This window comes from Morone saxatilis, unplaced genomic scaffold (genome assembly GCF_004916995.1).
Source record: "Morone saxatilis isolate NCDOM2014 unplaced genomic scaffold, NCSU_SB_2.0 Contig11, whole genome shotgun sequence".
NCBI lineage: Eukaryota > Metazoa > Chordata > Actinopteri > Moronidae > Morone > Morone saxatilis.
In genome coordinates this window covers 17,239,225-17,259,504 of record NW_023339663.1, presented here as the reverse complement: position 1 = coordinate 17,259,504, position 20,280 = coordinate 17,239,225, and the positions used below count along the sequence as shown (strand labels likewise).

General features: G+C 41.8%; 2 protein-coding genes across 5 annotated transcripts in view; one reads left to right on the top strand and one right to left on the bottom strand.

The window, feature by feature from the left end:
- elp4 (elongator acetyltransferase complex subunit 4) overlaps positions 1 to 13,096 on the top strand; it is a 52,273-nt gene extending 39,177 nt beyond the window's left edge. For all 4 annotated transcript variants that reach the window (XM_035651928.1, XM_035651927.1, XM_035651929.1 and 1 more), the window contains one exon: positions 12,231 to 13,096. In XM_035651928.1, coding sequence (XP_035507821.1) covers positions 12,231 to 12,359 — 129 coding nt within the window. In that variant the 3' untranslated portion in view covers positions 12,360 to 13,096. The remainder of the gene's footprint in view (positions 1 to 12,230) is intronic.
- Positions 13,097 to 16,185: 3,089 nt separating this feature from the next.
- The window catches only part of pax6b (paired box 6b), a 12,368-nt gene continuing 8,273 nt past the window's right edge, over positions 16,186 to 20,280 (bottom strand). The window contains exons 8-12 of the mRNA XM_035652064.1: positions 19,992 to 20,076; positions 19,731 to 19,881; positions 18,995 to 19,107; positions 18,539 to 18,680; positions 16,186 to 17,790 (exon numbers count right to left, since the gene is read on the bottom strand). Of these exons, the coding sequence (XP_035507957.1) occupies positions 17,705 to 17,790; positions 18,539 to 18,680; positions 18,995 to 19,107; positions 19,731 to 19,881; positions 19,992 to 20,076 (577 nt within the window). The 3' untranslated portion in view covers positions 16,186 to 17,704. The remainder of the gene's footprint in view (positions 17,791 to 18,538; positions 18,681 to 18,994; positions 19,108 to 19,730; positions 19,882 to 19,991; positions 20,077 to 20,280) is intronic.

The window sequence follows — 20,280 nt, the reverse complement described above, 5'->3', positions numbered from 1 at the left end:
TTTCCTCTGCCACACACCTTTTTTGCATCCTTCGCTCACCTTCTCACTCGAGTAACAGAGGCTTTTCACTGTTAACAGCTTAAAATGTTTTCTCATATTGCTCACCAGTCAGAGAGTGTATTCCTTCAGAGCGTTTCTTGTCACATTCCGTGCCACCTGCCATATTTTCTAAAACTTTCTAGGGATTGAACTCTTTGGCTGCCAGTTTGTTCTCTTTTTAGCCAATGTCCTCTGGCCTTTGGACACGCTGCTGTTACCGTTACCCCAAGCGGTCCGTCTTACATGCAAATATGAGTCGGCTCTACAGCGATCACCATTTTAGTCTGCGGCAGAGCTATCTCATGGCTGCATGCATTAAAACAATTAAACTTTGCCCCTCCCCCGCCACAACAATCATTTGCGGATGTGTTGGGTGAAATTTAGCAAGAAATTATCATTTTCTGAATCACTTCACTCTGCTTGCTCTGTGTTTGTTTCATTCTTTCTCTTTCTCCGTCTCGTCTTTGAGCTCTTTAAAAGACTTGGAGCCCCCTGCATGTTCTTCTTTTTGCTTCTTTTCTCTGTACTTTTTTTTCATCATTATCCAACAGCACTTTTCTGTGCGTGCAAATGCTTTCTGAACGGCGTCCTTTCTTCCCTTTCAGGCTGGATGTCATTGTTGCTGCCTGTGGGCTGGGTGTATTTATTTAGGGGTAATTGGTGTGTGGATGAGTGAGGTAATGAGGTGCATCCACACTTGGCTGCTCCCCTCCCTGAGAGCCTGAGACAGACGTAGCCTAGCTGGGCTCCGGCTTGAGCTGTACCACACTGCTGTCTCCTCCACACAGGCCAGAATGGCTCTTTCATACCCAGGTGGACAAACACAATCACTGGGGCTGATACCTCAATGAGGCGTCTGTAGTTTGAAGTGGTGTGTGTGTGTTTGTGTGTGTGTGAGAGTGTTCTGTTTATTCTGTGTGAGAGTGAGTGTGTGTGAATGCGTGCATGGGTACATATCTTTGTGTGTGTTCATGTGCATGTATTTGTGGGTGGAGAAGGAAAAAAACAGCGCTTGGTTGTTGGCCTGTCTCTGTCTTTGAGTCCGTGTTTGTCTTGCGGCTTGTGTTTGTATAAGTGATTTTCCCTGTGTGTTTGTAAGTGCATGTATATCAGGCTGAGTGGGTGTTCAATGGAGCTCAAGGAGGACCTCTGGCTCTCATAGCCCCCTGCCAACCTCAAACTGGCCCTGATGTCCTGCAGAGTTACCTAATGATTTCACTTACACCTCCCTTATCTGTCTGGCCCGTGTGGCAGCAACCGTCTGACGCTTCAGCCTTTACATGCCATTTGCTGCCTCATATCCTGTGAAATTCAATTGCACAGCTCCAACTGTAGCAAGAGTAGGGGGATCTCCCTCTCTCTCTCTCTCGCTGTCCTCTCACACTCTCTCTCTATCTGCCATCACCCATATTTGTAAATACAAACATAAACAGCTCTAACATCACACTTTTTTTTTTCTCCATATTATCTCAGAGCAACGTTTTATTTTCGTGTTTTAGCACTCTAAAGTTGACACTTCATTTCACAGCAGTGTGTCGGTGACCGACTTTAAATGAGATGTAGAAGTTTTAAACTGGGAAGCTTGGATGTTTGAGGCAGCCCACAGGTGTTCGGCAGATAATATTATGCATAGATTGTTTTGTTGTTATCAGGGTAATTGGTGTAGACCTGCCAGCCTTTGATAGACACACAATTACTGTATGTGATGCATAAGTGGACTCATTTTAGGGCAGGATTTTGAGTTGCTAATGGTGCATTATTCAGCTTTTGGTCTGTCCCCAAAAGTGCCGGGCCAAATCAAACACGCCGCTGCAGGGTAATTGAGGCCCACTCCGCACCCCCTGCAGTGAGCAAGGCAGAACTGTAATCCCCTGACAACTCTGACTTGGCCCCAATCTGGCAGGCCGCCCATTTCCCAGCAAAACGCCTAACTCGACATCGGGGAGAATGAAGAAGCTGATCGTCACATTTGGAACGGTTTCCAATTTTGTTATTCTTTTCAACTCAACAGCTCTCTGTAGCCATCTCTGTGCTTACTTTTCATTTTAAACTGTACTTCATAGAACATAATTGCACACTAATTACACGTCAAACTAATATTCTTACTCATTAGTCTTCTCGAGCTTTTGTGGTTTTACAATTAAAGGTTTTTGACAAATAAACCACACCACCTTAACCACAAAAAAGCTTTCACTTTTTTTTTAGAACTGTTTTCCCTGACAAGTTTCCATAAACTCTACCACAAAATGAATCATCGACAATTACAGAAGATTTGAGCAAAAGTTTAGAGTGAGTTCTGGACTGAAATTCATCCATTCATTTTTTTTAGGATGCAGTTTTGTGAAATTAGGAAAAGAATGTAACCTTTATTTTGATTGATAGTCATCTTACTAACCAACCTGATACTGCAGCGTGCTATCTGCAGATACACACTGTTCAATTCCAACCTTTATAATTGTTTTAGGTCTAAAACAATTAGCTGTCCATGACTACAAGACATCCATATCTGACGTTGTGATGGTGTTACTTTTGACCGACCGCATCTCTAGAGCCTCAGACCTTTTACAGTTGTATGTGGTTGTAGAAATATAGCCAAAAGATATCTTGCTTGCTGTCCCACCAGAGCTGCTTGTTTTTACAATTTAATTATCACATGGTAACAAAGTACTTTAAAAGGCTGTGATTTGTCCCAAACCTGTTACATGCGTGCGACTTCAGGGAAAATGAAATTAAAAAATCAGTTGTACCAAATTCGATTTGTGACAAAGAGTAATAGAAAAACATTTGCTATTAAACTTTTATTACAGTCCTAGTGCCTAAAGTCTGCATTATTAATCCTGCTTAAGTCTTTAATGGGGTATTTAGTATTTTATATTTATTGTAGATTGAAATTTATTACCATGATCATTTGACAACATTTAATTCATCATAATGCTGCTGTATTTATTTATTTTAGTTTGAACAGTTTTCACATTTTAATATGCTTTGTTTCTGGTCATTGTTTTAAAATTGAGATATTCTCCTCGGTGCTGCCTCTTATAGGGGTCATTTGCAGAGAGGGTATCACATGTATTTAGCACTGTCTCCCTGATTTTTAACGTTAGCATGCATTCTCCCCAGGCCCCGGCTCACTGTTTTAATAGCTTTAGTAATGCTTCACAATTAACACTCAACCAGCGCTCTAGGTTAGGTAATGGCTGGTGTGTTTCAGGCAAAATTAGAAAACACAAAACAAGCATTCCCCATCACCCACAGTGCTTCAAGGACCTAGAGGTTATGGGGGAAATGGAAGGTGGTGAATTTTTTGACAGGGCAGCCGAGGTGATGTCTCATTCCCTCTGACATCTTGAACACCCTAAAGGTGGCTTTGCCAACAGTCTACCCAGGAAGCACCTCACCTAGCTGTGGCTAAATTTATACAACCACCTGCCCACAGGGAGCGTACCGGAGAGGAAAGCAGAGGTGGAGGTGGGGGTGGAGGGCAAATAGGGGAAGAGAGAAGGGGGAGGTTAGGAGACTGAAATATGTCTGTGTGTCAAAGGATGCAATGCATAATATATAATAAGTAGCTGCATTAATTGTAGGATCTATTTGAATCAAGGATATTCAACTCAGATTTTTATCAAAAAAGTTTCGCCGTTTTAACATTTCTGGTCAGTATTTTAGTCCCGCTCGGTTCAGCTTTTCCTTTCTGCATGTTGTCTCTATTGAAAGTTTTCATCAGAGACAGAGAATAGGTCAGGTTTGTGTTTTTCAGAGTGTCACTGAGAGTTCAGTAGATTAGTGGAGCGAAGCATTTCAGCTGTGTAACTGTAGCAGATCTGACCCACTAGTAGAGAGACGATGAGTGGATGTGAATACCCAAATATTGCCTCATTCAAGGCCTCTGCAAGAATAGGTTTAAAATATCTCACAAGAAAGGCCTTGTTATGTTTTATAGCAATTTTTATTTGTTCTGTTCTTAAACAAGCTGATTTATTTTATGTTATGTTGTTGAGAAATGTTTTTTCTCCAAGACATTATCATTTTACTGCAGTAACACTAAATAGTTACTTATTGGTTGTTGGCTGTCAATGTGAAAATAGTTGTTGCAAATGTGTTCTTCTGTAGCACCAGAAGCTCCTACCTGTCTCATCCTGCTATATGTCTAAAAGTCTAATAGAAGTTCCCCTATTGTTTATTACGATAACATATCATATTGGAACAATTTAAGTTTAAGGCACAGATTGACTTGTTTCAGTAAATTCTTTGTATATTGCCACATAAATTGTCAATTGTAGTTTATATTTCCACGTTATTGGCACATTTTATTCTACAGGCGGAAATCTTGCCCTTTAAAACTGTATATTTGTGCTTTTCATAAATTTACTCAAAGGCTGCATATATTGAAGTTCTCAAGACGGACAGTCGAATAGAATGGTAACAATTCTAGATGCTCCCCAGTGGCAGAGTTCAGGCTGTTTGCCTGTGGGCTGATGTGGAGTGAATGGCCTTAGAGGCTCTATGCTGGTCTATGTGTGGCCCGGCTGGTCCAAGTCAGCAGTAATGACTGGCTTTGGCCAGCATGCCTGTTAATGTGAATGGGGTTACTCTGGGCAACACCTTTTCAGCTGGGTCCTATGAAGTCCCCAGTATGGTGGTCTTTGTCCACACAAGGGCTGTCCTCTCAGCAAAAAGGGCTCCTTTTTTGTGAGGACTATCAACTGGTGATGGATTATACCCACCCCCCTTTATTCATCCGGGCAGACTAACAGACACGAATGCATAAAAACATACACACACTCTTACTCATACATACAACCACAAAGACATCAAAAGTATTACAAATACATCAGCACATTATCTTACACAAAATAGTTAAGATGCACACACCTTTCTTAGGTATACTCAGGTTAACATCAACTGCTTTTACACCGTTCTTTCACTCTCCCCTTCACTTCACTCAGACATGAAGATGAAGTTCTTTCTTGATCAGTCTTCTCTTTCTGTCTTGAGTTACAGAAAAAGTGTAGTTACATCTTTCTTCTTCAGCTTTTCTCTGCCAATATTTTTGGTTTCCTTTCCTATCCCCTCTCTTGCTGAGAGATGATGTAGAAATCTTCAGAGACCTTAGCTCTATGAATCCAGGTACATATCCAAGTCTTCTGTGTGATCCATATTATTGCTTGGATCGTTCCTGAAGATTGCAAGCTGCTGAACTTGAGTACATGATCCTCTACGGGCAGTTCTCAGTGACAAGAATTTATCTACTTTACTGAGAAGTAAATATACAGTTAATATACAGCAAAAATGATAGATAATATATTGTCATCTTCTGTCCTAGTATTTCCAGTTCTGATGTGCCCTGTTCCATCATGCTCTTTTGCTAGCACAACAGACTTTTCCTCTGTGAGTGTGGTCGCCCCCACCCCTCCCAAGGGGTCAGCCACTTACCCAGGCTGACACAGTAACCTCCAGACGACCTTTCGCTTTGCCAAATTTTATGCCTGTAAACTGCCTGAACTCCATCACAGTGCAAACAAAGAGGAAGAAATAGGGGTTTCTGTTGGAGGTAAGGTTGGGTTCAGGAAATCCTAGTTGTACTAGCCAGTTTTGTGCGCTCATGTTGTAAATACCTCTGTGTGACACATGCATAGGCAAGTGGCAGTGTGTGTCTGTCTGTCTTTTGTACATGGGGCAATGCCTTGTAGAATGCAACACAACGGATAAATAATACATGACAAAATGTCCTTGGTAATGCTTTGGCTTTTATTTTTTGGTGACTGAAGCAGTAAAAGAGACATTGAGGACAGGGATCTTAAAGAACTATTTGGACATTTTGGGAAATGCCAGGCAACCAGTGGAGACTCAAGGAAGACACTGCTACTGGCCAAGAAATAGTCCTGCACAAAACCCCTTTGAAACCACAACTTGTTGTTTTTAAACTTCTGTTTTTGTATGCATTATTAAATGAGATAAAAAATGGTTAATTAATGAGCTTTAGAGGTTTGTAGGCAGATTTTGCTACCTTCGGACAGAGCCAAACTAGCTGTTCCCAGTCTTTATGCTAAGCTAAGCTAACTGGCTGTTTAATTCTGATTTATATTCAAGTCTATCTTCTCATCGTAACTCTCTGCAAGTAAGCAAATGAGCTTATTTGCCAATATGTCACACTATTCCTTATATCATTATTGATGTTGTCCAAGAATTTATATTCAGTTGATTTATCATACTGTTCTGTACTGTGGTAGGGTTGATAATTATCGTGAAGAAATTGGCCACTTTGTCTACAGTGTGAACAAGTGAACAAGTTGAATAGTGGGTTAAGGTAAAGCATTATGCGGTTTTTTAAGAAAAATAAATTTAATCGGAAAATGGACAATTTATGCTGAAAATGTATCTTGTGTGATTATTCTGTAGTATAGCATCTATACAACACTAGACCTGTTTTTACCAAAAGTGTCAGTGATGTTTTAACCTGAGGGAAGTTTATATCAGAGTCACAGTTTGAGGGGTAAAATGTGTGTTTGAGGGGTGGAGGGCACAAGAGGTCCCCCAGATATGCTGTCATAACCCATGCATCCGCACTCTTTGCTATGGGCCTATCGGTAGTGAAGGCAGCACTTAGACATGTTTGTACTCTACGCCCTATATTCCTCTCTCTTTCTCCCCAGGCACCATGTCACTCCAGGGGCGGACCAGCACTCTCTGGCTGTGCCCAAGTCCGTAACACCAACTAACCCCCCCTTACTACCCACCACCACAAGGGTCAATGTGCCCTCGCCCCCTCACCCTACAACGCCCAAGGTCCATACCAACACTGCCCTCCAAAAAGAAACAAAACCGAACTGAAAAGAGACAAAATGGCCTCACGCTGCTTCCCCTGTCAAAGCTCTTGACAGGCCTGAGCGGGGGCCCCCAGAGGAGGGTTCAGTTGAAGATGATGACGACGGAGATAACAAGTCAAGTTGTTGTGTTACAGCACAGTTACACTTTGGCCCTTGTTTGTCCATTTGGTTATTCAGAAGCATCGCAGAGCTAACTGATTCCCATGCATGTCATGTTTAGTAACATGACAGATACTATCAAATGCTGTTTTACATCAGTCTTTGGAGCGTGAAGGGTAAGTGAGGAGCTAGTTATTCAAGAGAACAGGAATAAACATTCCATTAGGTATTAAAAAACCTTGAAATATTGTCAGCTAATCAATTTCCTGTTTGGACATGCTCACTATTAATGAAATTCAGTCAGTTATTCGTCCCTTCCCATTCTTCCAGTGTTTGGGAATATAATTACACTTAAAATGCTTACTCATCCTTTTGCCTGCCTGCTGCCTACTCTGTCAGATGCATTAGCCATGAAGCAGAAGAGATGAGGAGCCTGTGTCTGTATCTGTCTATCTGTCAGTCCACCTGAATGTCTGTATGCCTGCCTCTCAGATTATCCTGGATCAGGCAGCAGGTGACATGGCGCGCAGGTGACCATCACCCAATTACCACAAGGAAATTTGAGATGAGCTTCAGTGTAGTTTGCATTTGTTTCTTTCTTCTCCTGTCTCCTTTATACTCTTTTTATGCCACTCTTTTATGCCACTATTCAATTTGTTCACTTTTAGTTACAAAACATTGAAGTTTACACTATTTTAACAGCATGTATGTCAACAGAAGAGTGTAGAGTTGGAAAATGTACCCATTGTTACATGCTACGTGAAATTTTAAAATGTTATACTTAATGGCTGAAATAGTTGAATAAGTTTAAAGTTAAGTTCCTTAATTACCAACATCACAAGCTACTAATAGTGAGGGCTGCATGGAGAAGTACCATAATACCCTGACAGAAAATAAATGTATTGACTGATTAACTTGGCAAAAAAAAAAAAAAACTACATTAGTGAGGAACAAAGAGGAAAGGTGAATGACAAAGCATTTCTCTAAAAATGACAAAGTCTGAGGGATAAAACTTCCCTAATCAACAGGTTATTCTTAGGGCAAGGTCAGGGATCGTGTTGCACTCTTTGTTACAACAAAAGAAGAGGAAGGAAGAGCTTCTTCATAGCTTTTGTTAGGTGCAGGTGGGCTAGAATTACCGACATGATGGGATTTATGCTGGGTTGTTTCTGCATTTTTTCTGGCAAGGTAGCGGAGGTATTCTCTAAAATGTCCAGCGAAAATGTGATGATAGTTTGCTTCTCCAATAGAGAAGCACATCACCTCATTATGTGGGGTTTGCTGTGCTAATACTAGTTCCTATAGGTCCAGCAAATGATTTCCCACACAATGCAGTGTAACTTTAGAGGTGTGAGGGATTACGGCACTGGGAGGTGATTTAGCTTGGTTTAGTGACTGGATAGACCAGCAAGTCTGGGAAACTTCTACCAATTTCATTCTACTACCATTTTGACCCTTGGCTGGTTGTAGAAATGGGACTGCAAATGGAGGACATTGACCTGGAGTCATGGACAGACGTCCACATTAGTTTACAGTGACTGCACTGAGCTCAGGGAAATGGAATTGGCAAAAGGTATCACCTCTAATGTGACCACTGTCCATGAATACTGGACTCGTGGTGCTATATCAAACTATAATTTTAAAAATATCTTGGTGTGTTGTTCTGCATCAGTACAATAACTGGAATTTTGTATCCACGCATGGCAGCATATTGCCAGATTGCTTAGTTGACATTTCTTCTGTGATTGTAATGACTTCAGCTTAGTGATACAATGTTCAGTTTCTCTCATTTGACTGACTTAATAGAGCTTATGATATGCTGACCAAATTACAACAATGATTGTGTTAAGTAGGTGTTTATGGTAAATATCGTGTCACTTCCATGAGCATGTTCCAGCATCAGCTTATCTGATTGGAACAGCCAGACCAGTCGTCATGTGTTCCAACAAGGTGTTGGGTTTCCCATAGTTCTAAGCTGTACAGTGACACGGGCCATTTGAAAGTGTGGCTAAAATCCTATGGAAGAAATGACTCGTTAAATTACAACCTAATACTCCAGTCATTAGCAAGCCGTTACCACCAGTGGAATGCCTTTGATGGTGCTGCTTTGTGTGAGTAGGTCCTGTTTAAGCTCCGGTTCGTGCATGTGGATCTTGGAATATTATGCTCTTACATAACATTGTAATACTCACAACCAAAACATAACAAAAAACCTTAAAAACTGTGATTTGGTGCTTTTTCTGAGCCGTAAAACGCTGATATGATGTCCACAAACAACCACTGCTGTCTGTAGAGATTGTGAGCAACCAGTTGCGGGCAGCATAAAACGGCATATTCCTTAAGAGCCGGGTCTTTAGTAAGCCGATGGGAATTGTCCATTGTGGGGTGATATTAGTAACCCTCTTAGGCAAAGCTAGTCTGTGGGCCGGTCCTGAGGGCTCATTTCAAGTGCTTAGCGCTCGTTTGGAGCTTTGTCACCCCTCACCCTGTTGCCAGCATGGCCCCAGCCCCTCTGGCTGTGGAGCGGAGCTGAACCACAGACCTTTACCCCTGCCCACCACCAGGGAGGGAACACTGACATCACAACTCTAACACACAGTCGCACACACTACTCGCACCAACATTGTGGCACACATCCATTTTCACAACCCCCCCCACCAGTGCACCACAACCAATGGCCTATTTTCCCGCCGTCCACTCCCATCTAACACTTTTTTTTCTCTTTCTCCACCCTCGTGAAGGTTGCCAGGCAGCAAAGAAAGACTTCACACACACATACACCCTACTATGCCTCTGAGGGTTTTCCGGATGTCCTTGTTTACGTCATGGAGTGTGCAGGTCGTATGGAAGCAGACTTGGAGCCTCCCTGGTTATGTCTGTCTAAGTCCTACGCTGACCTCCATTCATTTGGTGTCAATGCAAATGTTCATGGCAACCCCGCAGTTGGCCTACCACTGCTAAAATAAGTGCCCTGCAACTACATCATATTTAGTTTTCAGTTGTCCTCACCAAGTTAACTTGCATTGGCAGTGATATGAAATTAGTTTATTTCAAGTGGGAGTGAATATAAAGCATGTTTTTATGGCCCCGATAACCAATAACAGCTCTGATATTGGCTGTCGCTGATGTGCGGGATGGTTGTTGACTGTTACCAAGCTCTCTTTTCCCTCTGTGTGTCAAACCAATCGATTGGTTTTGTCTGCTCCTCCCTCCAACTTTGATGTTACCATTGATTGTTCTCATCTGCCCCTGAACTCAAAGGTTAGAGGAGCTGAGCTGCACTTCTGGATTGCTTTGACCTTCGCTCTGCACATGCTCAGTGGGTTCACAGAGCCAAGAGCCAAACAGACACGGCGTAGCCAGGCCCGCGGGTGCGTGACAGCCAGACAACGGTGTGATGTCTTTTTTTTTTTTTTTACTCACCCACTGAGGATGATGTATATGTGATTGATTTTTCTCCTACCCTTCTCTCTACCGTGTTTCCGCTGCAGTGCGCTAAGCAGGACTGAGTCCAGGCTTGATCAATGCATTGTTTTTCTTTTTCAATCACACTCGAGTGAGCTGAAGACACGAAAGGTTACACAGGTGAGGTTTGGCAGGGTTGGAAACAGAGCGAAGCTTCTGGAGGCCCCCTCAAGGCCAATATATGAGTTTGCATGGATGTTTGTGTGTGTGTGTGTGTGTGCGCGCGAGGGAGGGAGAGGGACTTAGTAAGAGTTGCATACAGAGAAAACTTTAACAGATTTATCAAGTATTTTTCTAACATGATAATTCTTCTTGTGGTGTCACAAGAGTTAGTTTACACTCGTTATGAATCTCTTGTCTTTCCTCCCAGTGGGAATCTTCCATCCATGCCTCAATTAGTCCGTGAAACCTTACCTTTACATTAAATTATAGGTCCTTCACAATGTCTCAGTGCTCACCTGCCCCAGATTATCTGCAGGACTGACTGAAGACTACTGCTCTTGTTTCCTCTTGCCTGACAAACGGTCCTCTGACGCACACACACAAAGGCAGAAAAGAGACCACTTTAGACCTGTTAGCCACAGTAGCAGGAGCACAAGGCTTCATATCAGACATGATCATCAGTGATGTAAAAACAATTTGCTGTTGGTGTTGTTTCGATGCTCTTAAAAAAACAGTATTAAGCAGAGGGAGGAAGTAGTCTACCCTAGAGGGGTACAGAGTGTTGCATAGTCCTGAATTATCTATCTTAGTAATGACGCTGTTAAACCCTGTACCCAAACACCTAGTCATTAAGAAAAAGATAAGTATCTGTGGGAGTGGAAGGGCTCTCCTAAAGCTGCATGTCTGGAGGGGGTAAGGATGCGGCGGCGAGGGAAGGTTTAGAGGGCTGAGGTGGGGTGGGGTGGGGTGGGGTTGGGAGCGCAGGCTTTGACCAGTGGGTTTCAGATGTCATGGCAGATTCTTTCAGGGGCAAATTACAGGGTTTAACTTCTCTTGTACCCAGGATGCCTGTATTCTGATTTAACTTCCTCGATAGACACTCGAGCAACGTGCTACTCAACACCATTGTCGAGTGCACTCTTGACTCTGGAGATACTTCACCTCCTCTCACGCTCGCAGCAACTCTTCAAGACTTTGTTCGTGGAGTGCCATTGGCAGCCTTTCTGAGTACTTGTGGAGAGAGCAGAGCAGAGCAGTGTAGCCCCTCTTAAGCTTTATAGTAGTTAGCATGTTGGTGTTAGGGGGCTTTACATGAGTGGCCCTCATTAACCTCTTAGAGTCTTTGTGCTTTGAGTTGGCACAGGGCTGCCCCATAGATAAGCTTTACTATGAAACTGCTAAAACACTTGATTCTAATGACTCTGGTATTAGCTGATCACAATCATGTGTTACAAACACAGTAAATTAACCCAAAGTGCAAACATCCAGATTTTTCTTGCACATTTGTGTCGGAACACACACTTTCTCTTACCTAAACTCATAAATGCATGCTGTCGTTGTATCCCATACCCACCTTCTCTAAACACCGCTACCTCACACACACATTCCCTGTGAGCCGTAACAGACCTAAAGCTCTCTGAAGCATTTAGCAGCACACTAGCAGGTTTACTCCACGCTGCCAGTGCTGAGGGGAGTGCTGAAGCATCTAATGCAATTTCAACCCAACATGGCTCTCTGTGAATAAACATCAGTGAAGTGTACCATCTACTGTATGTTGATCCACTGTAGTGCTTTCTTTTTTCTCCATACAAGCTGATCTAATACTCTGCCCCCCCCCCCTCATTGTGATTTCTGTAGAGACTGCATTTGCCTCCAGACTTGTCTGAGACGGTGAGTCGTGTGAGCAGGGGGGAGCTGGCAGGAGCGGCCACAGTGGCTTCAGCCTGTGGCTCTGGCACTTCCGGCAACAAACACCTGGACTTCTAGAGCTCCCACTCAGTCGCCACGGGCAACCAACACCTGGAACGCTGCAGCGTTGTCCTCTTTACCATGGTGACCAGGTTGTTCCCTCGCCCACGTAATGTCAAGCGCGATAACCCTGCCTGCCATCGCCACCTGCCAACTGCCCCAGCCAGGGGTGAAGATCTAAACATCCACTGTACCTCATCTCATCATAGACACATTTCATCCTTTAAGTCTTTGTTTTTTTTATGTAAACCTACAGTACACTATACGTGCTTATTTTTTCTCAGAAAGATGATATGGCACATTCCAAGCTGTCATGAGATGTTAATTTCACCCATGTTACTGGCCAAGTTTGTATACCCCCAGTTTGCTTTGTTTCACTTGCAAAAAAATGTGAGCCCTGTGGTATTTTGAAATGTTACATGAAAGTACTTGATTAGCAGGGTGACTCTTAAAATCCAAGATGGCGGTATTATTTAAGATTTGGTACATTTTGTTTGCTTTTTGTTTTTCTCTGTCTCTGGGGATAGTAAAGTGTAACCACGAAATGTTTTTTTAGTCTTTACAGACTCTCAGTCTTGGCAAACATTAAATAATTTAACTGCATCTCCTAAGCTCCGGGGCCTCCTTTACAAAACAAGTAACCACTCCTGCCTGCAGTAGCTCCACCATGTACAATAGTAGTTTATTTTCTTGGATAGTGCAATGGAATGTGCTTTTGTTTAGTCAAATAAAAATAAATAAATAAATACACAACATATGCTCTGTATTCATTTTACTTTATTGCACCTCAACACCAGCTCTGACGAGAGAGTTGACTACCCTTGAAGAGTATGTGAAGCAAGTTATGAAGGTCCGCCTCACCGGTTTCAGGTTCGAATGGGGATACCTCCATCTGACCCTGAGACTCTGCCGGTGAGTGACGTCTACCTCCAGTAAGCTGGAGAGCTGAGCAGGAATGTGGGCAGAGGGTAGGAGAGCTGGATTTGGGTGCAGGCTTCACACCTCATCAGGCATGTTTGCTGGATGAGCTGCTTTGCCATGACAAGCCCAAAAGAACAAATTAGGTCAAATGGTGACATGGAGAAACGGAGAAAAAAAACAACATGAAAAATTAAATGTTTCATTTTTGTTTTCCTAGGTCTGCTGCTGATGCCAGTTTGAATATTTTTGCCTGTGAAAACTGGCAGTATTGGTAACCATCTGCAACACGTGTTGGGAGAGGGTTAGTGTTACCTGACAGTTTCATGCATGAATGGAGTGCTCTTATATTGGGTGTATGAGAGAGAGAGATGACATACACAGGTCACTTATACAGGTAAACGAAGGCTTGTGTTGTCAAGATAAAAGCTGTTTTCCGAGTTATTGTTGTTGAAGATGTGACATATTCAGGATACACTTTTAAGGTAGATTTAAATAGAATACATTAATGTTGGCTTTTCTACACTTGCCATATCTACATATCACCATGGCACCGATTCACTTTTGTTCAGTTGGTTCAAAAAGTGGATTATTGTTCAAGTTTTAAAACCATCAACAAAGTTTTGCACACTATAAAGAATGAGGGTTCTCACTTTTTTTACTTTTGTACAAGTAGGACACGTTCAATTTAAATATATTATACATGTGGCTGTGCACACTTTTAAAGATTAAAATATGACTTCTTATACGTGTTTGAGCGTGGATTGTCAAACAGATTGTCAGTGCTTTGCTGATAAAGTTGGTTGTGCACAGTTAGACAGTGCTGTGGGTAATGATTAGCCACACATGCTTCTGTAATGAGTATGAATATGTAATTCAGGTCAATTAATTTAAGCTTCTGAATACAATAACAGAATAACCGGGTACTTCACAATTAGGTCAAGAATGTATTCTCTCAGTTTAATGGGATTTTGAAATAAATTTGAATTCATACATGGCTCTTCAGATGGCCCTCTCATCCCCCTCAGCTCACCAATCCAATCATTCTCATTGCTCAAATCTCAGTAAGGTTTAATAACATGTTGTTTTTATTTTATTTATTACATATCATGAAGTAGTTAAACCTGGTGGGAAAAGAAAATGTCTGTCTTGCATTTTCATTTTTTTTTATAATAATAAAATGGCATTTTATCTTGATGAAATCTGCGACAGCGGCACATAAGATGGAGACTGAATACTGTTTTGAGGACCTACTTTTTGAAAGCCTCACTTAGCCTTTAGCAAACAAAAGCCACGTGACTGAGTATAGAGAATTCGCTTTTATAATTGTGTCTTTTGGCAGCTGTTGTTTTCCTACTGTAGTTTTAGCTGATGTGCTTGTGGGTTCTACTATTGAATGCCCATCACATTGCAGCACATTTCAAGCAACACAATGTAGGAAAATAAATTTTTACCACATTGGATATATCTCATTCTGCCACTGTTGGTTTAATAAAACAGACCCATCTTCAAACATGGTGTGTCACAAATTAGATAATGAGGTTACCTGTCAAATACAAAATACACAAAGCTAGACTATTATTTATTGTATTTACAGTGATTAAGGAAATGTTACTTCCTGTTGCTTACAGCACACACAGAGCTCACAGAGAGAATTGAACTGCTGACACTAAACAGGAGAATGTGAGCTTCTGTTCTTGCTGTGGAGATACAGATTCAGATTTCCAGGCCAGTCTTTCCTGTGTCTCGTTAAAAAACACATGAAAGACTACAAAGTTCTCAGGAAGTTTTGTACAGAAACTTATATTGCCTGACTTTATTCAGAGCGAGAATTACATTTAAACCTTTTTATCCCGAAGCTGTGTATTATTTAGACTTCCGCTAATTGCAGTCTTTCTTGCATGTTGAATCCCTCTTTCATTCTCCCTCTGTAATTATTAATGTTCCTCCTCTGTCTCGGGTGCAGTCGCCTAACCTGTTCTCTCTTCCCCTCCCCATGCTCTCAAAACAGTATTTCCTCTGTCTGTGTGATAAACTGGATTAAATGAATAGAGAAATTGCATTAGCCCCAGAAAAAAATATCTGATTAACCTGCAATCCTCAAAGATCTGATTGGACTATTAAATATTGAGTGAGACGTGTAAATTCAATTAATCAATTTTGGCAAGATATTTGGTGCCGTTACATGCTGTGTGAATGTTACCTGACCTCGCTCTCTCTAGGACATCCTTTCCTTTTAGATGCTCTCTCTCTCTTTCTAACACACCCCCCTCAAATCCACACACATACACACAGACACAACCCCCCTGCTGAGGCAGCAAGTGAAGCAAAATAACTCACTCTGCCACACAATCGCTCCTTTGCCTCGCTCTAGGCACTGACTGCTTTATTCCATGACTTTTTTTCTCTCTCTCTCTTCTCTGCTCCCTCCTCCTCATTGGTTCTGTATATATATTTTTTTTCATACCATCGTAACTCTGCTACAACAAGAGCCAGTGATGGTGAATTGCTTGACCTTTCTCATTGTGTGGTGGTGTAGTGCTGTGTGGTCTGTGTCGACTTGGTTCAGCCCTATACATCAAGAGAGGTTTGTTATTGTGGACACCTTTGTTTGGTGGGAATTGGAGGTGTTGTGAGTGTATTACAAGCCCCTTGTACTGGCATTTGTCAGCATTCGATTCGTTGAAATTTGCAGCTATGATGTATTACGTCAGCATTTTCAAAGTGTCTCTACTTGCTCAGTGAAGATTGACACCGTATAAGACACAGCATTGAACAGGCAAAAAGGCTTTCTTTAAGACACAATTTTACTGTACAAAATGTTTTATAGTTTTCACAAAATACATTTAGAAAGCTCCATTTTAAATAAAATTAAATTGAAATATTTAAGAGACAGTGTGTAGACGTTTTATCTCAGAAGCATTGCTCAGACGTAAACCCAGTGTGTGTCCATGTCCTACGTACACACTGAAATAAAAATGCAAAACTCAAAAGAGCATGACAGATGATGCTAGAAAAACCCTCCCATGGTCTTCAATTATAAATAAGGACTGCGGGGTTCGACTGCAGTCTTACGAACTCGAAGCCAATGTAATGAACAGAAAGTGTTTACAAAATTTTGCAACACAAGACTAATATCTTTAAAAAAACACTGTGTACTAGATGAAATACAAAGGCTTTGGTCTGTTTTACAATCAACAATGATTAAATCTGATATGTACTTGTAAACAACTGCCAAACACTGAAGTTTAAAACTCTGTCAAGCAATGTTTAATCATAATTATAGGAATTAAATATTTCTAGTTGCACAATTTTTTTGACCATAGGACACTATAATACAACTATACCTAAGAGACAAATTGTACCTGACCCTAAAGAAATGTATTTTATGATGCATGGAACATTTATAGAATATTCTCGGGGATATAAATGAAATCAACTTTTATTGGAGAAATCTTTCTGGAAGATTTCTAGGGAAGACAAGTACTTTACATTTTGACATAAACAAACTGGATTATATCGAAGACGCAGTCTACCATTTACAGACTACAGGTTTTCTTTTACACCTGTTTTCCACATATAATGTTCTTCGTGGTAATCTAGAGTCAATCCAACCACTGAAGCAAGAGGTCCAAGTTGTGTTGCATGTCACACCGTCTTTGCACACTTTGAGCTGTTGATAGTGATCCGTGTTTAATAAGCCAGCAAGTGCAGGCCCACGTCAGAGGAGTCAAGACCACAGCCTCAGTGGGTGGATCGAGTTTGAGTTTCCTCTGCTAAATATCCATTCGTAAGAAATAAGACCAATAAATAGTTTTTTTTTTCGACACAGTAAGAGTCTCCCCTCCAGCTTTTCGTCTTTAATGATATGCAACAGCGTCCAGAGACCATGCAAAGGCTGGTAGAAAGTCTCGATATAAGCAGATTAAAAGATAGTCATGGCAGAATCTCTCAGGTTCTCCTCTCTCATCAACAAACGCAAGACCAACATGGTTTTCTAGCAGTCCATCTATCAGTACTTGATCTTGGTTTTTCATATTAACATACAAATGGCCATTTACTAACACACCAGAGAAAAAAAGGAAACAATGACTGAAGTTGGAAATAGAAAAAAAAACAGATAAGTTTTTGTTCCATAAAAATTTAACACCGGGCACTTTACAGAGGTCCATTTTTTTTCGGTCTTTCCATTGTTGTTCTCTCTTCCAAGTCCTCGTTTGAATGTGCCTAGAGCTACAGAACAGCACACAGTCCCACTGGAAAAAACAAAGCCCAGACGTCCCAAGGCTCTCCCAGAGTCTCTCTTTCTTTCCTCCTCTCCTGTCCTTTGCCTCTTCTCAACCCTCTCTCGCCTTCTCTACTCTCCTGTGCCGTGTTATGTGTGAGGAGCACTGCCGGAGGGCGATGGTGGAGTGGGTGGTTACAGGGTGAAGTAGCTCTTCTCTCTACTGTAGTCTTGACCAGTACTGAGACATGTCAGGCTCGCTCCCTGGGACTTGGACAGGGACAGACACTCCAGGAGAGATGAGTCCTGCAGAGACAAGAAGATAAAAAAAGACATCAGTAAAAAAAAAAAGGAAAAAAAAGAAAGAAAAGCAAAAGCCCCAGAAGTCAACATGCTAAATTAGATGAGTGGATGCACCATGCACAGTTAGTGTGACAGCTAACACTGGTTAGCCTTATAGGACAGAACATTGTGCTTTAAACGCCTGCAAATAGGTAGGCGAGCAGTGGGGCTGCAAGTGAGTCACAATGCTCTGCACATGGTTGCACAGTAAAAGGCTCACAAGCTCGATAAATTGAGGCTTTGGCAATGGCATTTAAACAGAGAGAGTACAACAGCAAATGAATCATATTAATTAGCAATTTAGCACAGAGGAAATGTGGTTATGCATGATTAACTCTTCATGACTATAACCAGTATATATGGCTCTCAGTAACAGCATCCTAATGGGGTGGAACTAAACTATGGGCTGAAGTAGTGGGATTGACATGATGGCGTATAGAGCAGCGATGAAAATGAGCGTCATGCAACAGCAGAAAGGAAAATGATATAGGATGTAGAGATATTGATCCGCACACAATTTAAAAACCAGGAAGTTTCCCAAATAGGCGGAAGAAAGGAAAAAATAAAGTTGCAGCAACAGATTATGAATCAACGATGGCTATGGTAGTACCCCCAAAGTTACAGGAAAGGTGGCAGATGTTTCAAAAGAGTGCGCTGTTTTGTTAGGATTAATTCCCAAGCATGTTGGTAAAACAATGAACTTTCTGCCTACCTGTTGAGGTGGTACCAGAAGTGGTCATTGATTGGCTGTTCATATGTGCCTGCATATGAGGGGGCGTGTATGTGTCGTAGCTCCGCCCGTTCACAGGCGGACTGGTAGGCAGCATGCAGGAATAAGAGGAGGTCTGGCTGGGCTATAGATGGGGAGAAAATGTTACATTAGCTTAGCCAACCATGTAGTCTGTCATACTGTAAGCTCTCAAAGGCAGAAGTGTCCTGATTTAATTTTATTTATCATTTTAGTTCCCTGAGAAAGCTATCCTTTACTTAAACCTTTTTTTTTTTTTTTTTGGTTGGTTAAATTTGTTTCTTAAATTACTCATGGTGTGTTTGATTCCACTCTTACAATCAAATCAATCATCATAAACTATTAGGCTACATTTAAACAAAAAAAAAAAGGTTATCTTTAAACATTACTGACTGCTGAGCATTATGGTCCTTTACTTACTTGCATAGGTAGATTGTTTGCCATGGTGAAGCTGGGCATGGGGGGCAGCGCACTGTAGGTGTTTGTGAGTGCAGAGTCAGGTCTACCCAGCATTGACCCCGAGGTGAAAGACACTGTGGAATGAAGATGAAAATGTGGTTAAAAGCCGCTGAAATGGCACTCAGTCTCCCTCCTCCACCCCTCCACCCCCACCCGTGGTGTGAGAGGTCGTCTCGTTAACGTTAAGTGGTGCGTGCGTGAGGTGACGCCTTTACCTGACAGGCTGATAGGCCCGGGCAGATACTGTACAGTGTGTGTTCTCAGGTGATTGACTTGTGAGCTTGGGCTCTGTCTGTGTGCCCTCCTGCCTGATTCGGTAATTACGCAGATAGTCAGCTGAGAAGTTTTGCTCAATCATCCATCAAAAAAAGGAAACCACCGGTGCTTCTTCATGTGAACTAGAGCGCACAGCCATCGAGGCCTCTCCCCCCCCCTTTTTTTATATGAATCCGCAGGCTGTGTCATATAATAATATTTAATATGTCACATGGGTTCTGTCTGACTTCGTTTGGACGTGCTGTTACCTATTTTGGCAACGCAACGTGTATGACTAGTGTAGCGAATTTATGATTGCGCATCATTTGTGCAACACAATATCTGGCAAATTCTACTTTATTATCTTATTTTAATATGATTCTAAGGGGGTTGTGGGTGGGGGGTATGCTGTGAGTATTGCCAAAGCTGTGTTGGGACCTACCCGGTGTAGTGGGCTGAGGGATGGCCTGGTAGACGCTGGTGCTAAAGCTGCTGCTGATGGGAATGTGACTAGAGGAGTTGTTGGCCTGCCGGCGCTGGTTCCGCAGCTTTTCCTCTCGCCTCCACTTTGCTCTTCTATTTGAGAACCATACCTGCAAACGGAAGATCCTTCTTAGTTTCTTTTTCTTTTCTTTTTTTCTTACAGGAATTTTGTTCCTTGTCTTTAAAAAAAACAAAACTCTTCACCGATCTGGTCACTCACTTGTATTCTTGCTTCAGGCAGGTCGATTTTCGCTGCTAGTCTCTCCCGTGCGAAAACATCTGGATAGTGAGTTCTTTCAAATTCTGTAGCGCAAAAAAAAAAGGGTCAGTAAAGAGGTAATAAATAAGGTCGATGGTGATTCATTTTTTGCAGGGCTGTTAGTTAAATAAGTGTGTGTCAAAGGCCCTAAATCCAGTTATACATGTACAGCCAGGTGCCATGACTTTTAGGCCTGTCATTTGTTTAAAATAATTACTTCTTTACTTTATTTTCTGTTAGATTCACATAA